The sequence below is a fragment of the Canis aureus genome, chromosome X, assembly GCF_053574225.1.
Source record: "Canis aureus isolate CA01 chromosome X, VMU_Caureus_v.1.0, whole genome shotgun sequence".
NCBI lineage: Eukaryota > Metazoa > Chordata > Mammalia > Carnivora > Canidae > Canis > Canis aureus.
In genome coordinates this window covers 122,544,455-122,563,124 of record NC_135649.1, presented here as the reverse complement: position 1 = coordinate 122,563,124, position 18,670 = coordinate 122,544,455, and the positions used below count along the sequence as shown (strand labels likewise).

Here is an 18,670-nt window from a genome sequence, read left to right as displayed (position 1 = left end):
CACACTCTCAGTGCAGAAATAGGTCTGTTTCCATCATTATTTCCAACTGAAAGGCAAGATTTCTGGGCAAACCCTCTGCTCTTGCCCTGCAGGGAATCAGGTGTGGAAGAGAATGTGGCTTCGGGTGCAACTGGGGATAAACTCGGAGCGTCTACCAAGCTCGGCAGCGGGAAAGAAGTGAGCTGAAGGAGGTCACACAGGAGGAGGACAGGAGGACAGGAGGAGGCAGCGGGCGTCCCTCGCACGCAGGTGCCTGTGGGCTGCCCCGTCCGAGAAGGGCGTTCCTGCCACAGGGCCAGGAGGAGTCCCCACGTCCACGTCCTCTACGCGGGGGAGGCTTGGGAGAGGAACTTCCCGCGTGTGCGGTGCCTACACCTGGAGTGTTTGATCCCGGTGCCACGGGAACACGCGGTTCTAGGAGCACGGGACGGAGGCCCACGCTGATCCTCCACGGGGGCCCTACTCACCCCGAGTGCATCTCAAATATCAGGATGCCAAGCGCCCACCAGTCGACGGCCCTCCCGTGGCCTTTGCTCTGGATGACTTCGGGGGCCAGGTACTCGGGCGTTCCACAGAGGGTCCACGTCCTGGGGACAGAGAAGGGCGTGCACACACGTTAGCGGTGCTTGGCGAGCGCACGGCCCGGGAGCGCTGAACATGATGACGACATCGGTGACCACACGGCGCCCACCCGCTCCCGTGGACACACGTGGAGGGCATGTGCCCTTACAAACACCCGTTAGCCCCAACAACCGAAGGCACGTCCTTGCCCTCACGGCCGCCCGCTGTTGCTGCTGCTCACCACTGTTGCTCCAACGCAAAAACGCCGCATGACCCGCTTTCCTATGAAACGACATGGAAAGTCACGCAAGCGTCCACCCACAGGACCCCTCCACGCGCAAGGCAGGCCCGTCCTCCGGAGCAAAGGCGAAAAAGCTACTGCCAGCTGTCCTGCCCACCTGCTCCTGCAAAGCGTGGGCGTTTGCTGCGATACTGCGGGTTCCTGGTCATTTTAATCTCACCGGTGGCTCCTAGAATCCGTATGTGAAGGGACATAGTTGGTGTTTCAAGGGGGCAGGGGGCTTTTGGAGGGTTGTCTCTGCAGAGGAGCGGAGACTTGCCCAAAAGGTAGCTTGTAGCCTAGAAGACAGCAGGCTGCAAGTAGGGGATGCTGAGCGCCCCCCAAACCGGACCCAGCTTGGATGGTGGAGCTTCTCGTGGTCGGCTGTGCCGGGTTTTACTCTGGTCACCCCTTCCCTGTGCTCGCTCTCACATCTTTTCCCCAACAGGTGAAAATGCCCTGCCTTTCCTCTTGTCCTCGTAAGGGAATTCTCCTTATACCGAAAAAGAGGCACCACGTTTAATCAAAATTCACAGATGTGTCACGTTTCTGCTGAGATCTCCAAATTTTATGCTCTATGGAAAAACGCAAGACCGAGCGTCTTCATTTTCTCCTGGTGTACATGCCTCAGCATGGAGGGGTTTGCTATGAAAACTCATCTGTATAAAATATTAAAAAAAAAAAAAAAAGGTACAGAGTTGGGGCACCTGAGTGGTTCACCGGTTGAGCGTCTGCCTTTGGCTCAGGTCATGACCCTGACATCCTGGGACCGAGTCCCACATCGGGCTCCCCTGCATGGAGCCTGCTTCTCCCTCTGCCTGTGTCTCTACCTCTCTGTGTCTCTCATGAATAATTAAGTAAAATCTTAAAAAAAAAAAAAAAAAGTACACACTTCCAGGTAGAGATGACTAAGTCCTGAGATGGAATAAGACTATTTCACGTTTGAAGTCTACCGAGGGGACAGACCTTTTGTGTCCTCACCGTCCGAAAAGAATGGGAGCCAGGTGAGACGATGGGATGTGTCCCTTCACTTGGGAGTGGTCATCCCACCATGACCTGTAGTAAATCACACTATATACCTTCTATACGATTCCTTCTAAAATCCATACTGTACCTCATAAATACGATTCTTATTTGTCGATCATACCTCACTATGGGTGCGGTAAAAAAAAAAACACATAAGGACACGGACACGCACGGAGGGAAGACCCGTGGGGGCACAGGGATGGTGTCTACACTCTGGGAACCGCATGAGGTGACCTGAAGCCAGGCTGGAGGCTCAGGGCAGACCCTTCTCTTGGGAGCCTTTGTGGGACCAGAGCCCTGCAAGCACCTCATTCCGGAGCTCTGGCTTCGAGAATCGCGGGAGAGTACCGTTGCCCGAAGCTCCTTGGTCGGGGTGCTGCTGCGGGACCCTGGGAAGGGCACGGACTGCGCACGCCACCACGCACATGCCTCCCCCTCCCCTTGGAGCACCTGTGGGCTCGGCCGCACACGTTCTGTATGGAACGTGAGCGAACCGACAGCGGGGAATGTGGAAATACAACCCTGGAGGCCAAGAGGACGGCCAGACAGACCCCCATGCCGGCCTCTTTAGTGACTGTCCAGGCCCTGGCCCGCTGACACTCTAAGGACACAGGACACCGGGTCTCTAAGGTGGGCAGCGGCGGCTCACAGAGAGGCTGCTACGGGGCTTCCGTGAGCGCCAAGTTGGGACCCTCCTTGTGGCTTTGCTCCCTGGTTACCAGGAAAGAAACGGTCAAACGTGGAGACCACCCCATACCCGTCGGGACGGCCGTTAAAAACCCAGGAGCGTCGGCGAGGATGTGGAGGGCAGGGATCCCTCGGGCACTGCAAGCGGATGAGGCAAGGAAACCAAGACAGGGGGGTGAGGAGCTACTGGCACACCCACGGTCAGACCAGCGTGACTCACAATGGCCAAGAGGCAGGTGGCACCCAAGTGCCCATCAGCGGGTGAATGGATAAAGGAAATGCAGTCCCTTCACACAATGGACCATGATTCAGCCTGAAAAAGGCAAAAACCCCATAACACCTGCTACCATATGGGTGAACCTCGAGGACACGATGCTGAGTGACTGAAGCCAGACCCAGGAAGACAAACACTGTATGATGTCACATGTATGGAGCCCCCAGAGCAGCGAAAGGCAGAGACAGAGGGCAGGTGGCAGCGCCAGGGGCTGGGGAGGCCACTGAACAGGGACAGAGCGTCGCTTGGGGAGGATGCGGAGTTCTGCAGGTGGATGGTGCGTCTAGTGAACCGTGTGCCTGAAAACGGTGAAGACGGTCAATTTTATACCAAGTACCTTTTGCAACAATCTTTATAAAAAGTGCAGAGACCGAGGAGACCCGGCGCAGAGGGGTGTCCTCCAAGGAAGAGAGATGCAAGAAGCGTCTGATAAGGTGGCGGGAAGGCAAGCGGGATCTCAGCAGGGGCTGGGCAGAGGCTGGGTTTGGAAAGGGCCTGGGAAATTGTGACCAGAGAGAGACAGCTGCGTGCGGTTGGGGCTCTCCCGCCAGGGAGTGTCACGTGCGGTTCTCCACTTGGCACCTGACACCCTGGGCACACCTGCAGGCCACCTGCGCCCATCTTGCCAACTGAGGGGGGCCCTTCATGCGGGAGTCCCCGGCCGGTGGCGCGCCCAGGGTTGCCTGAAGCTGGCTGGAAATCGAGTTCCCAGCTCCTATTAGAAGCAGGTGGAGGTGGCCGCGGGTCACCGTAGGCATCAGGTACATCAGGTCTCCACTTGCGTTTGGAAAGGTGAGTCTTTCAAGCCCCGTCCTCGGGTCAGGGGCACAGGCGGAAGGCTGTTACGACGTTCCAGTTCCTAAGCTGCGTCGGGTAGCCCGATGCGTCTTCCTTCCTGCAAACGGCCCCCAGTGCTGCGTGGACGTGCAGCGAGGTGTGGGTGGCTACAGGGCTTCGGGCTGCGGGAGACACGGGAAGATGAGACGACCAGCCCCGGGCGTTACGCAGAGCCTGCGGCGCAGCCTGTGAATTATCCATGCTGCCGGTCTTATCTCCTCCTGCTCACTCAGCTCACGAGAGCAGGCCAGGTGACACCAGTCTGCTCACTGCTACCAGCACCACCGTGACGGGGTAGGAGACCGCATGAACCACAGAGGGACGGGACTCTGCAAGGGACCGATGTCCACATGCTCGTGTGTTCTGAACCTCCCGTTGCCTCCTGGGACGTCTGTCCAGTGGTGAACCGTGTTCCTCCAAAAGTCCTAAACCCCAGAGCCTAAGAATGTGATCTCATTCAGAAACAGGGTCTCACAGATGTAATTAAGATGACGTCATATTGGGTCAAGATGCTAACCCAGTAACTGGTGTCCCTGTAAGGAGACAGGGGACAGAGACCTCTCTCCACACTGCGAGGCCATCCAAAGGTCAGCAGGAATCCTCATCCAGGACCCAAGCTGCCCGGCACGTAGACCTTGGACTTCCAGCCCCCAGACCTGTGACAAATCAACTGCCTATAAGGTTGTCAATCCTCTCAGATTAGAACCCCAGGCTCCTGACCTCATTGAACCTCAATTACCTCTCAAAAGCACTATCTCCAAATACGGTCACCTTGGGAGGGTTGAAGCTTCAACACAGGAATTTTGGAGGGACGTAATTCAGCCCATAGCAGTGGTGATGGTGGTGATGATGGTGATGCTGGTAATGGTGATGCTGGCGATGACAGTGCTGATGGTGGTGATGGTGGTGATGGTGATGACGGTGATCATGATGGTGATGGCGGTGGTGACGGTAATGGTGAGGATGGTGAGGATGGTGATGATGGTGATTATGCTCGTTAGGTTGGTGATGGTGGTGCTGATGGTTGATAGTGATGATGGAGAGGATAAAGTCGGAAGCACCTTATGTCTACTCAATGCTTACTATGTGCCAGGAACTCTTCTAAGGATGTACTTCCCAATGAGCAGATCCACCCATTCTTACAATACTACAGAGTGGGAACAATTCTCACTTCACTGATGGCTCCTCTCTTCACTCCTAATCCCTCCTCTAAGGGACTTCCATTAATAGAGGCTGAGGGTGAAAATGAAGGTGTGGGGTCGACGAACACTGTTGCAAAGCACAAGCAGACAGGCTGCGTTGAGGACAGCATGGCGAAATGGCCCTGGCTACTTCTATTCTACTTCTGACTCCACAATTTGAGTACATCAGGTACCTGGTATATGTGAATTCAACTGGGTCTGGCTCCTTTCAGTCATGGTAATTGCTCTCAAGGTTCAGTGATGCTGTGGTTTTCTTATTTTTTGCAGCTGAACAACCATCCACGGTATGACTATACCTTCTGGTCAGTTTTAACCAGCTCACACAGCACATGGTCTTAGTTCAGGGGTCAGTAAACTTTCTGTGGAAATGGCCAGGTGGAGAATATATTGAAAAGATAATATAATTTCATTGTGTAGAAAGTAAATTGGTATTAAGAGGTATGCACTGGGGCAGCCCGGGGGGCTCAGCGGTTTAGCGCCACCTTCAGTCCAGGGCATGATCCTGGAGACCTGGGATCTAGTCCCACACCCCACATCGGGCTCCCTGCAGGGAGCCTGCTTCTCCCTCTGCCTGTGTCTCTGCCTCTTTCTCTCTCTCTCTCTCTCATGAATAAATAAAATTTTTTAAAAAAGAGGTATGCACTGCTGTCCACAACAGCCAAAGTATGGAAAGAGCCCAGATGCCCACTGATAGACAAATGGATAAAGAAGATGTGGTCTATATATGCAATGCAATATTACTCAGCCATCGAAAAGAATGAAATCTCGCCATTTGCAATGACATGGATGCAACAGAAGGTGTTCTGCTAAGTGAAATAAATCAGTGAAGAAAGACAAATACCATATGATTCCACTCAGATGTGGAATTTGAGAAAGAAAACAGATGAACGTAGGGGAAGGGAAAATAAACTAGGATGAAACCAGAGAGGGAGGCAAACCATGAGGGTCTCTTAGCTCTAGGGAACAAACTGAGGGTCGCTGGAGGGGAGGGGAGTGGAGGGATGGGGTGCCTGGGTGATGGGCAAGAAGGAGGGCACATGATGTGATGAGCGCTGCCGGTTATACGCAACTGCTGAATCACTAAATTCTACCCCTGAAACTAAAAATACACTGTATGTTCATTTAATTGAATTGAATTTTTTTTTAAAGGTATGCATTGCCAAGCACCACACTCTTGGTCTACGTACTCCTAAGACCCTCACTTATTTATTTATTTATTTATCCCCTCACTTATTTTATAAATAAAGTTTTATTGGCACACCGCCGCAATTCATTCATTTACATATTGTCTCTGGACATCTGGTCTCTGCTGCAGACACAGGACTCTGCTCCTGTAGCATGAGAGCTGCTGTAGACAAGACGTAAACAAACTATGCGAACATGTTCTAATAAAACTTTATTTATAAAACCACAAGCGGTGGGCCAGATCTCAAGGGCCTCTGTTTGCTGAGTCCTGGTGTAGAGAAAAGAACTAGAGAGAGGGATGGATTTCAAAGCCGGGCTTTCATCTAACACTCAAGCTTTTATAGTTTCAGTTTTCATTTCCCTGAAACAGAGGCCCTCACCAGTTTCACAGTTTAAGCTGAGCTTCACCTCTGGCGGGTTTTCTAACAGGTTAACACATTGCAACCCACACCTCAGGCCAGATCATTTCAACTCCAGGGTCACGTACCCAGATCAGCTGCGTGCAGCACAGCAAGCACTTGCTGCTGCGAATCAGTGCAATAGGTAGGTGAGAGCTTTAGGGTAAGCAAAGAGGTACAAGAATAATTCACAAAAGATACGTAAGAACTCATGGTCTTAAATACAACTAGTAAGGTCTGGAGTCATTGTTTGCTCTTCTGTTGAAAATAAAAATGTGTATTTTTAATTCTGTCCCCCCCGCAGAATTCTCTTAGAAGCAATGAAACCCCCACAGCAAAGGGTATCCCTGGGGTGGGGGAAGTTTTTAAATTACTATTTCCCACCAAAAGGGTCCAGAGTTCCTTAAAGAAGTGGCTGACAGCAGGGTAGAGAGGAGACGTGAACAGGGATCCGGGGGACTTTTCTCTAGTCAATGAAAGCAAGGACGTTCTCCAAGCCAGTGAGATTCTGGCAAAACGGTACAGAGGGCAGCTTGAAGGGGCCATTGTTGCTTATTTAATTATTTATTTATTTTTAAGATTTTATTTATGTATTCACGAGAGACACAGAGAGAGAGGCGGAGACACAGGCAGAGGGAGCAGCAGGCTCCATGCAGGGAGCCTGATGCGGGACTCGATCCCAGAATACACCCTGAACCAAAGTCAGATGCTCAACCCCTGAGCCACCCTGGTGCCCCTGTTGCTTTTTTAATTGAGACAAAATTCACAGAACATAAAATCTGCCATTTTACTTTTTAATTTTTTTTAAGTTTATCTCTTTTTTAAAGTAATCTCTATATCCAACAAGAGGCTCAAACTCATGACCCTGAGTTCAAGGGCTACCCTCTTCCAGCTGAGCCAGGCAGGCACCCCGAAATTTCCCATTTTAAAGCAAGCAAAGAATAATTTATAAAAATAAATAAATAAATAAATAAATAAATAAATAAATAAATAAATAAAGCAAGCAAGCAAAGATAAGCTTTACAGGGAAGAAAAAGACATTTTTCAGACATGGGGGAAATCTGAATATTCACTGGGTCTTCAATGATCTTAAAAATTTTTTCCTTTTATTCTGTAAGATGTGATAATGGCACAGATGTTATTTTATTTTTAAATCATTATTTGTTAGAGAGAGCGTGGTATGCACTTGCTTTAAAAATAATACAAGGGAAAAAATAAAAATAATACAAGGAACAAAAATGTGGGAGAGGCAAAAAGTCAAGTGAGGTGACAAAGCTTTGATGCCTACTGAATCTGGGCTTTAAGGTAAATTCTTCTCTCTGCTTTTGTGGCTGTTTGGGAATATTAAGTAACAATTGCAAAAAATTGGCTACAATGTTATTTATCCCTAGCAAGAGGCTAGGCACGAAAATCCAAAGGACAGTATTCAATGTTACATTTAAATTTTAAAAACTGAAATAGAATAACTAAATGAAATGTATTGGTATTTTTGTTTTAATCATTTTAGAAAATGAAAAATAATAATCCTAGGGGCACCCGGGTGGCTCAGTTGGTTAAGCGTCTGCCTTCGGCTCAATTCATGATCTCAGGGTCCTAGAATCAAGTGCCCCATCGGGATCCCTGCTCAGAAGGGAGTCTGCTTCTTTCTCTGCCCCTCCCCTGTTCATGCCTGTCCTCTCTCTCCAAAATACATAAAATCTTAAAAAAAAAAAAAAAAGGATCCTAGCATGTCCCTTATTCTGTTACACAGTCTACCTGCATAACAGAATGTGTGTGTGCCAGTCACTTTCATACAATGAAAGGAAATATCACTGTAATTACACAAGAGTTCCGTAAGATTACGTTAGAAGAGGAAAAATCCATCCATTATTGAGAACCGAGGGAAAGCATGAAAACTGCAGTCACCGTGAGCCAGCGAGCATACAATTCGATTCGTACGTTAGGAAGAATTTCGCAGCACCTCACTGTAAGCCACGCCGTAAAAAAAAAAAAAAAAAAAAAATAGGAGAAACATGCTTTCCTGAATTACATGTTCCAAAACATTATTGGGGATGAAACTCTGTTTGGTTCCATGTCTTTTGGTGATCCCTGGGGACATTTCTTTCCATATTTGAGCAAAAGTCAGGTCAGCTGTCTGAATACTGAACCGGAAGACAGACCATGAGCACCACGTCACCAGAGCTGGCCCAGAAGGGAAATACCTCATCCAGCAAACCAACAAACACACGTAGAAAAAAATAAAGGGGGAGAAAGGATTTTGCAATCTAAGCCCATGACTAAAAACATAAACATCTTTGAAAAAGCAACGTATCAAAAAATAAAATGAAATGAAAAAAATTTTTAGAAGCAACATACCACGATGGTAATGAGGCCTTCTTTTCCAAAATTCCACATCGTAACTATGTTAATTGCTTGATGTAGAAAGCCACCAACATGCATTTAACCTGCTGGGTTAACGGCAGAGGAACATGGCTACCCAAACTTAAAATCAAGTGAATTTGTGGAATATTTGATGTGTAGTTGGCTTGAATCAGACTTCCAAATAAAATGACTTAGAAGGGACGCCTGAGTGGCTCAGTGGTTGAGCATCTGCCTTCGACTCAGGGCATGATTCTGGGTCCTGGGATCGAGTCCCGCGTCGGGCTCCCTGCATGGAGCCTGCTTCTCCCTCTGCCTGTGTCTCTGCCTCTCTCTCTGTGTCTCTCATGAATAAATAAATAAAATCCTTTTTATAAATAAATAAATAGACAAAAAAAAAAAAGAAAAGTAAATGTACCATATACCACATGCTGTCAATAGGGGGCAGCCTCCATGTTATAAACCAATTATTCTGTGTTAATAGGGTCTTCATAGGTCTATGTGAAAGTACTTCATTTTTATGTGCTTTATTCTTAGATATGACATAGAATTATATAAGGGAAAATCAGATTGAATTTAACTGCATCACAAAGTGTTCCTGGGATGGCCCCTTTCTTAATAACTGTCAGAGAAGAATCCTTTACTACAAAACTGCATCCTCCACACAATCAAGTTTCTCATAAATGCAGATGTTTCCATAATACAAGGAATAGAATTATGTTAGCCAATCCCACATTATCAAGAAATGGAACAATACAAGTGTATTGTCTTTCTCTTTTAAGTTCTTATTTTTAAGTAATCTCTATACCCAGCGTGGGGCTCAAACTCACGACCCTGAGACCAAGACCAAAGCTGAGATCAAGAGTTAGATGCTTAGGGACGCCTGGGTAGCTCAGCAGCAGAGCGTCTGCCTTTGGCTCAGGGTGTGACCCCGCGGTCCTGGGATCGAGTCCCACATCAGGTTCCCCATAGGGAGCCTGCTTCTCCCTCTGCCTGTGTCTGTGCCTTTCTCTCTGTGTCTCTCATGAACAAATAAATAAAATCTTTTTAAAAAAATCTAGAATTATGTTCAAAAGCGAATCTTTAGACACCAAGAGAAGCAAGACTTCTGGCTTATATGAATGGGATTGAAAATATTATGGTTTCCCTGTATTCTCTATGTAAGGGCTGCATTGTTCCTAATGGAGGGAATATGCTCCTTGTAAACTGCGGCCCTGAAAGACCCACGAACATCAACACACACCAGCTGTGCAAGCACACCAGCCTCACGGAAGCTGGATGCTGTATTTTTATACATTATATATCGCATAATTGCACATATTGGCTGTAAATGTTTTCCCAGGGAAATGAGGCACTCTCGACCATCGGGCGGAGTACGCTAAAAAGGCGTTTTACGCCCAACTCCATTAGGATTTCATTTTATGGGGCTGCTCTTGATGAGATCGATGCCGGTGCAAAGGAGGCTGAGAATGTTTGTTCCGGTGAGTGGGCCATTAGAGACCTAAGGACAGAACTCAGCTGACCCATAAATACTCGGCACAGCGGATATCCCATGCCTTCATTTCCACTGAAAAACACTGGAACTGATTATCTACTTGCTCAGCCAGAGGACTTTCTCCTTGTTTGGTTACTGTCAGAAATAAAAACCAAGATACAAAGTCATTTTCAAAAGACCCCAAGGTGACCTTGTGCATCATCCCTTCTTGTCAAAGATGATGAACTGATCATATGCACCTCCACCCCCTCCCAAAAGGCAAAATGAATGACAGAAAGGAAGCTCTCAAAAGCTTAAAGCATGGGGCGCCCAGGGGTTCTGTCGATGAAGCATTTGCCTTGAGCTCAGGTCATGACCTCAGGGTCCTGGGATCAAGTCTCACATCGGGCTCCCTGCTTCTCCCTCTCCTCCTGCAACTGCATCCTGCTTGTGCTCTCTAACTCTTGTTCTTTCTCTTAAATAAATAAAATCTTAAAAAAAAAAAAAAAGTATAATGCATGAGGATTCATAGGGGACAAGCAAAATTTTGGAAGCTGCCCCAGGAGTTGGATCCAAAAAACAGAACAGTCTGACCTGCGTATTATAAGTGGTTTTCAGCTAAGAGAGGAAATGAGCTGAGGGGAAGAGGAGAGAGCTTCTTGATGCACAATATACACACACGTATAATCCTGATAAAAAAAGAGTAAGTAACGGGAGATATACCATCGCACACCTGTTGGCGGCTAGTAATGAAAAGGCAAGACGTAAGAGGTGTTGGTGAGGATGTGCAGAAAGGGGAGCCCTCGTGCGCGGCTGGTGGGAATGCACGCTGGTGCAGCCGCTCTGGAGAAAAGTGTAGAGGTTCCTCAAAAGAGTTAAAAATAGAGCTACCCTACAACCCAGCAACTCCACATCTGGGTATTTATGGAAAGAAAACGAAGACGCTACCTTAAATACATACTTGCCTCCCCATATTCCCACCCGGGTGTCCACTGACAGATGAACGGATAGAGAATGTGGTCTCTACGTGCAATGGGCTATCTCGTTCGTCCTTGAAAGAGCAGATCGCGCCATCTGTGACAACCTGGATGGACCTTGAGGCCATTATGTCAAGGAAGAGAAGTCGGGCACGGAAAGTCAAACAGGGCACGACCCCACTTCCACATGGAATCCCCAAACAACCCAACTGGCGGGAACAGGGGGCCGAAGGGTGGCTGCCGGACACGGCGGCAGCGGGGGGCGGGAGGCAGTGACCACTTACTTGTCTACCAATTTCTTGGCGAAGCCGAAGTCGGTGAGCTTGATGTGACCCTCCCTGTCCAGCAGAATGTTCTCGGGCTTCAAGTCCCTGTAGACAATTTCCTTGGAGTGCAGGTACTCAATGGCACAGATGATCTCCGCCGAGTAGAAGAGCCCCGTGCTGCTGGAGAAGCGGCCGCGGTTGCGCAGGTAGCTGAAGAGCTCGCCGCCCGGCACGAACTCCATCAGCATGTAGAGGAAGCGCTCGTCGTGGCACGTCCAGAACCTGCGGGACAGCAGCGCGGGGGGTGGGGAGAGCTGAGCCGGGGAGCCACACCAACGGGCGTCAGCTAGACACAGGGCACAGCGTGGGTAAGGGGGGGCATGACGGGTGTCGCGTACACAGACGGGAAGATGCTCATTCGGAGGAACGGGTGCCAAATACACAGATGGGCGGATGTTAAAACCTGCGAGACATAGATGTGAACAGATGGGCTGTGACGTGTATAGACACACGTTCAGGGGCAGCTGGGTTTCTAGGTAGAGGGACAGCTGGGTGGCTCAGTGGTTGAGCATCTGCCTTCAGCTCAGGTCATGATCCCAGAGTCCTGGGATCGAGTCCTACATCGGGCTCCCTGCTTAGCAGGGAGTCTGCTTCTGCCTCCACCCCTCAACCCCTCTTGGGTTCTCTCTCACACATATAAATAGTAAATAAATAAATTAATTAATTAATTAATTAATTAAAAAAAAAGAATAAATAAATAAAATCTAAAAATAAAAAAATAAAAAGATTTGCGTTTAGGCACACGTTACGGTTCAGGTGGATGTTAACATGCGTGTAGATACCCGTCAGGGTGTAGGTATCCTGGAAAATGCACCAAGGTCTCAGAACGGACAAAAGTAAATACCATGTTTTCATAACACGTTGGCCAAGAGGATGAATTGGGTCCCCCAAGATCGTATGTGGAAGCCCGAACCCCCAGGATTTCACAATGGGATTATATTAGGAGAAAAGGTGTTTGAAAAAAGGGATTAAGGTACAATGAGGTCAGTAGGGTGGGTTCTGATCACATAGGAGTGGGGTCCTTATAGGAAGAGGAGATGAAGACACAAACTCGCACAGAGGGACGATCACGTGAGGACACGGGGAGAACATGGGGTCTCCATGCCAGAAGGCCTCAGGGGGAACCAGCCTCGGCCCTGCCTGGATCTCAGGCTCCCAGCCTCCAGGACTATGGGGCATGTGTGGTGTTTAAGGCCCCTGATTTGTGGGATTTGTCTTGGCAGCCAAAGCAAACTCATACACACTGGACACATCTTTAGGGGATCACACCCAGTTCGGACACCCAGCACTGTAATGAAGACAAAAAACGTACAGTAGGTGAACACCATGCCTCCCAGACACCTGCCGGGAAAAGGTGGCCAGTAAAAATGTCCAACGTAAGATTTCTAAGCAGTGATGGATAGGAGACTTCCCGAGAGAGTCAGAAGAAGCGCATCCTCCTTACGAAGGCGTTCCCGAGCTCTGTTACTGGAAGGAGAGGTGGTGATGGGGAAGGCAGGGGGTGGAGGGGGGGACAAAAGACGCCAGGTCCCGTCTGTATTGGAGAAGTCTTGGCTGAAGGAAATGAAACAAACCCGTAGAGGGATCGGCAGTGATGGAGGAAGAATGTCTTCTCGTCGAGGAGACGTGGGGAGAAGAGAAACGAGCTTTGGAAGCACGGGCTGCGTTTCTGAGAAGATGTAGGAAGCACAAGTTCGCACTTGGTACCATCCCGGCTATGAGACGAGCCCCCGTGAAAGCCACCCCACAGGATGGGGGGTGCCCAGGTCGATGTTAACCACGGCCACACTATGCTGTCAACGCCGCAAGGCTTCTGGGATCAGGACAGTCTGGTGCTTCCCTGCAGAGCTGACTCCCCATGAGCTGCGTCCATCCGGGCTTCACCAGAAGTACACTTACGCCCCAGAGAACCGTCCATGCATCCTTGCAGGAGGATGCTCAGGGCACCTGCTGTACCAGAGGGTCTCACCTGCTGGGATGGGCCATCCCAATAAAGTAAAATAAAGACAAAGCACTGGGGGACACAGTTTGCCATGACATGAAGACTAACTCAAGGGGAAATCATAAAGGGATAATATGCAGAGGTCAGGACACTGTGACACGGGACGCGAGAGAGGACAAAAAATCCCAATCGCAGAAAAGAAAAACTCGGCTATATCCAAGGAAAGCATTTTAAGAAAGAATGCTTAGTTTGTCCATCACCGTGTTTACGGGCTTGGCAAAACCCGGGTTGTATGCACAAAAGCAGTGGAAACGTGCAGAGCCTTTGCGGTGAGCATGCCATTCGGGAAGGCGCGTACCCGCACGAGGGCTTTGCACAAATGCCGTGCTCTCTCCCAGCTGCTACGAGCAAGGCAACCCCGGGGCTCGTAGGAGGCCCCTGTTTTCACTTACTGAAAGCCCTGATTTCTGTGTCTTGCTTCCCCTTCTCGTCTCTTGTAGCTCAGAAGGCTCAAGACTGGCAGTACTGAGGCATGAACGGATACAGGAAGCAGGAACAGTGTTTTGGGGTTTTTCGTTGCTATGGTCATTTCCTGGAGAAATCTTTTACGGTTACATGACTCACTAGCTAGCTATACTCTTTCTATCACTTAAAGCCCAGAGGAGGTTTTCTTTCAGCCACATGCTCCATTTCTCGATTAATATGGCAGGAACATTCCTTCCCGTGATGCCTCCATATAAATGCTGAGTATTTCAAATGCATATGGCGGCCACACTCTGCTTTCATGGGGGAGCGTGGACTCCAACAACGACGTCAGCACTCTGGTGGGGTAGTATCGCCTAAGGTCCAAATAACACCAGAGTGCTGAGCTTTTACAATGAACCTCTCTATGTAGTAAGCTGGTGATGTTCTGGATTTCTCTAGAATGGGATGAGTAGCATATTTAGGTGGAACTCACCAGAAAACGTGTTCCAGAATGTTGTCGGGGCAGCCCTGAGCCCTTGTAAAGTCCCCAAATGGTCAAAGTTTTCCAAGTCAGAGCATTACCATTTTCCACTACTTTGTTGAACTCCTTTGAAAAGACAGGAAAATATGCAAAACCCTATGTCCCTACCACTCAAATGCATTAAGGCCGTGCATGCACTCACGCAACACACGCACACACCAATTAGTATGCACCCATTCTTTACATATATTCTATACCCACTCCTATTGCTCCACAGCCTGGGTAATAATCTACACGGATCCCTTCTCAGCTCTTGAGAACAATGCATCCGCCATGTCCCAAAGCAACCTAATTTCACCCTCCAAAGGCGTCGGAGATAATTCACAATGGGGGAGATTAGAACAGGGCCCATCCAGAGTCCAAGGTAAGAAAGGAAAGAGAACTTTCAGCATCCAGCCAAGTGGAATGTGTCAATCCCCAAGACAGTACGGCTGGAGATCAGGAGATGCAGGCTGATCTCAGAGTCTACCACCTGGGTGCCAGATGAGTTGTAATTTCGTCCGTGGAGAGGCTGGGATATAGATAAGCACATAAAAGTTAGGATTTAAAGTTCATCATCCTGCTGCCAATTCCAACACGTGTTGTTCTTTTTCCCCCACGCCACCAAGTCGTTCTGTGACACCAGCTGGGTGTCCTACGATTTAACTCAGTTCTGACACTGTATACACCTGGAGACAACAGGCGATCCCACAGGGTAAGGGTTAAGCCCTACAATACGCCCCTCAACGCATGCACTTCAGATGCCCATCACAAGTCCAGGTCCTGTGCTTCTGATAGAGCTGCTATAAGGCAGAGGTTCCAAAGACTCCTCCTTGGGTTCCATTAAGCTGGCGGAGGGCCTCACAGAGCTCAGGGCAACATGTTACTCAGCGGATCGCCGGGTTATCAGAGACATAACTCAGGAACAGCCGGATGGAAGAGATGCAGGAGAAGCTTCCGAGCCTGCTCCAGGTGTACCACTCTTCCCAAATCTCCCCAAATTCACCATCCTGGAAGCTCCCCTATTCTGTCCTTCTGTGGTATCATGGAGGCTTCATCACGTAGGCAAGGATGATTAAATCACTGGCCACAGGATTAACTCAGCCTCCAGCCCCTCTGCCCTCCCTGCTGCCTATCTACTGTGGGGCCAAGAATTCCAATCTCCCAATTACAGGATTGGTTCCCTTGGCAACCAGCCGGGCCCCAGGGTGTTGTCCAAAGTCACCTCTTTCACATAACAAAAGCCACCTTTGTCTCTCTTATCACTGAGGAAATTCCAAGGGTTTTAGGAGCTCAGTGCCAGGGATGAAGAGCAAACATGCATTTCTTACAAATCACAACATCACGGTGGCAAATGTCACACACACAAACGGCTGAGTGGGGAGAACTAGACCGGTACTTATTTGTTACACGTTTGTTGCACATTCGTTGCACGGATCTCTCAATAAAATCAAACAAAGCATCAACCACAACCCTAAAATAGACTCTCTCTATCAAGCAGGCTGTCAATTCTACGGACACACACATCACATGCATGTGCATGGGTCATCAGCACCCTTGAGAAACAGTGGTTTTCAAATAAAGGGGCTGCACAAGGAATCAAAAACCGAGACTATAGGGCAGCCCGGGTGGCTCAGCGGTTTAGCGCCTGCCTTCCGCCCAGGGCATGATCCTGGAGTCCCAGCATTGAGTCCCACATCAGGCTCCCTGCATGGGGCCTGCTTCTCCCTCTGCCTGTGTCTCTGCCTCTCTCTCTCTCCCTCTTCCCTCTGTGTGTGTTTGGGGGGGGGGGGGGGGGTTCTCATGAATAAATAAAAATAAAATCTTAAAAAAAAAAAAAAGAGAGAGACTATGAAGAAAAAAACAAATTCCTGTGGGTCCCTGGTTCCTCGGCCTTTCTTCAAGCTAAATAAATATCCTAAGGGGAAAAAAAAATTCCACGGGCACAAATTTACATTAATAAGACTTCTTACATGGAAAGAATGTGAAACGTGTTGCGTGTTATTAATAAAAGCCAAAATATTCGAAGAGGTGCTGAGACGTTACTATTCTGAAAACATCTGAGGCACTAAGTCATCACTTGGGGCTTGTGGGCGGAGCAGAGGAGTCTAGGCGGCCACAGATGAAATAAAATCTGAGTTAAGAAAATGAGAAACAAAGGACTAAAGGCATCAGTCAGTGCGCTAATTAATTCATTCCCATTCATTGCAGGACTCTGCCCCTGGCGCTGAGTCTATAAAAAACAAAACTGCAAGGGGGCAAGAGAAGGAAGCAGGTTTGTCATGAGTGGTATGAGAGAAGGAGGCATTTCTGGATCTCAAGTCCAGTATATATTAGAGTCTTGCTTGCGCACCAGGGATCAGAAACTAAGGAAACACACTCTATCCACCTCCACACTCACTTGCACTTTGCTTCATTTATGGATAAATTTTGACCAAGGATCCCCTGTGTGCCAGGTACACAGCCCTGTAAAGGGCAGCTCTTGTGCTGACCAGTCCTGAGCCCTGTGGCCTAAGGAGGAAACACAGAATGGCAGTGAGGAGTCAAGAAAGGTGTAGGGCAGGGCCTGCAGACAGGATGCACCTGTGGTCAAAGCAGGCTGGACGTGGGACACTTTAAGAAGGTGGGAAATAGAGGCACCAGGCAAACACTGAGATGTGGCAGAGCCTGCACTCTATACCACACACAAAGGACACCCCTCCATGGGATCACACTGCAGACACTGGCACAGGCCAGGGCTCATGTCAGAAGGAAGCTCCAGCCTGGTATCCAGAGTGGACACTGAGAAGAAAGCGGGGCATGTGGATGAGCTGCAGTAGCTTCTGTGAAGATGCCACTGAACTGGACAGATCTGGAGATGTGGAGCAGAACTGGAGAGGGCAGGGCCCCGGGCTGGAGTGAACACAGGAGCAAAGAAAAGCAGATGAAAAATGGTGCCCAGTTGCTGGGGATTTACCCCAAATATACAGATGCAATGAAACGCCAGGACACCTGCACCCCGATGTTTAGAGCAGCAATATCCACAATAGCCAAACTGTGGAAGGAGCCTCCATGTCCATCAAAAGAAGAATGGATAAAGAAGATGTGGTCTCTAGATACAGTGGAATATGACTCGGCCATTAGAAATGACAAATACCCACCATTTGCTTCAACGTGGATGGAACTGGAGGGTATTATGCTGAGGGAAATAAGTCAATCGGAGAAGGGCAAACATTATATGGTCTCATTCATTTAGGAAATATAAATAATAGTGAAAGGGAATAGAAGGGAAGGGAAAAGAAATGTGTGGGAAATATCAGAAAGGGAGACAGAACATAAAGACTCCTAACTCTGGGAAACGAACTAGGGGTGGTGGAAGGGGAGGAGGGCGGGGGGTGGGGGTGAATGGGTGATGGGCACTGAGGGGGGCACTTGACGGGATGAGCACTGGGTATTATTCTATACATTGGCAAATTGAACACCAATAAAAAATAAATTAAAAAAGAAAAAGAAAAATGGTGCCCAGGGGGCTGGAAGGACCATCTGGGGAAGTCGAAAGGAAGAAATGATTGGGGATAGGAAGCCAGGAGGAAGGTCAAGAATTCTTGTTTGGACAGAAGGACTGTGAACTGCCTGGGAGGCATCTGAACAGGACAGACCAGGAGTGGGCCTCAAACATCCAGCTCAAGGGGGCAACAGGGGTGAAGCAAGCAGCATGGCTTAGCTGGAGTCGCCAAGTCCAAAACTGGAAGCAAGGTGGTCGTGGTGATGAGAGCAGGATTTCTGGAGCACACGCACACCCGTGCACACACTTGCTCCAACACCAACATCCCAAATATGTCCTCTCAAAAACCCCCACAAGGGATCCCAGTGAAGGTGGGATGGAAACAGAGGGAAGGTATAAAATAAAGAGCAGGTGCATACACACTTTAAGGACACAACAATCCATCTCAGACTGTGCATGGGATGACCTGGTCACGAGGGAGGGTGGGAAGAAGATAGGAGAGTCCTGCGTGAAGCAAGCTGAACAAGGAAAGGAAAAGCAACAAGAGAAAATCTTAAATCCCACCACCAACGGGAGGGAGATAGAATTCGAGACTGAAAATGCACTCGAGCAGTTAGAGCGGGGACTTGAACAGATACTTGCACACCGCATGGTCCTCATCGCGTTAGTATGAG

At 48.8% G+C, this 18,670-nt stretch overlaps 1 protein-coding gene across 2 annotated transcripts in view; it reads right to left on the bottom strand.

The window, feature by feature from the left end:
- The window catches only part of PRKX (protein kinase cAMP-dependent X-linked catalytic subunit), a 74,264-nt gene that overhangs the window by 20,251 nt on the left and 35,343 nt on the right, over positions 1 to 18,670 (bottom strand). The window contains exons 1-3 of one of the 2 annotated variants that reach the window (XM_077889133.1): positions 13,980 to 14,131; positions 11,544 to 11,807; positions 468 to 587 (exon numbers count right to left, since the gene is read on the bottom strand). In XM_077889133.1, coding sequence (XP_077745259.1) covers positions 468 to 587; positions 11,544 to 11,807; positions 13,980 to 14,116 — 521 coding nt within the window. In that variant the 5' untranslated portion in view covers positions 14,117 to 14,131. Of the gene's footprint in view, positions 1 to 467; positions 588 to 11,543; positions 11,808 to 13,979; positions 14,132 to 18,670 lie in introns of those variants that run through there. The other variant, XM_077889132.1, reaches the window with a different exon arrangement.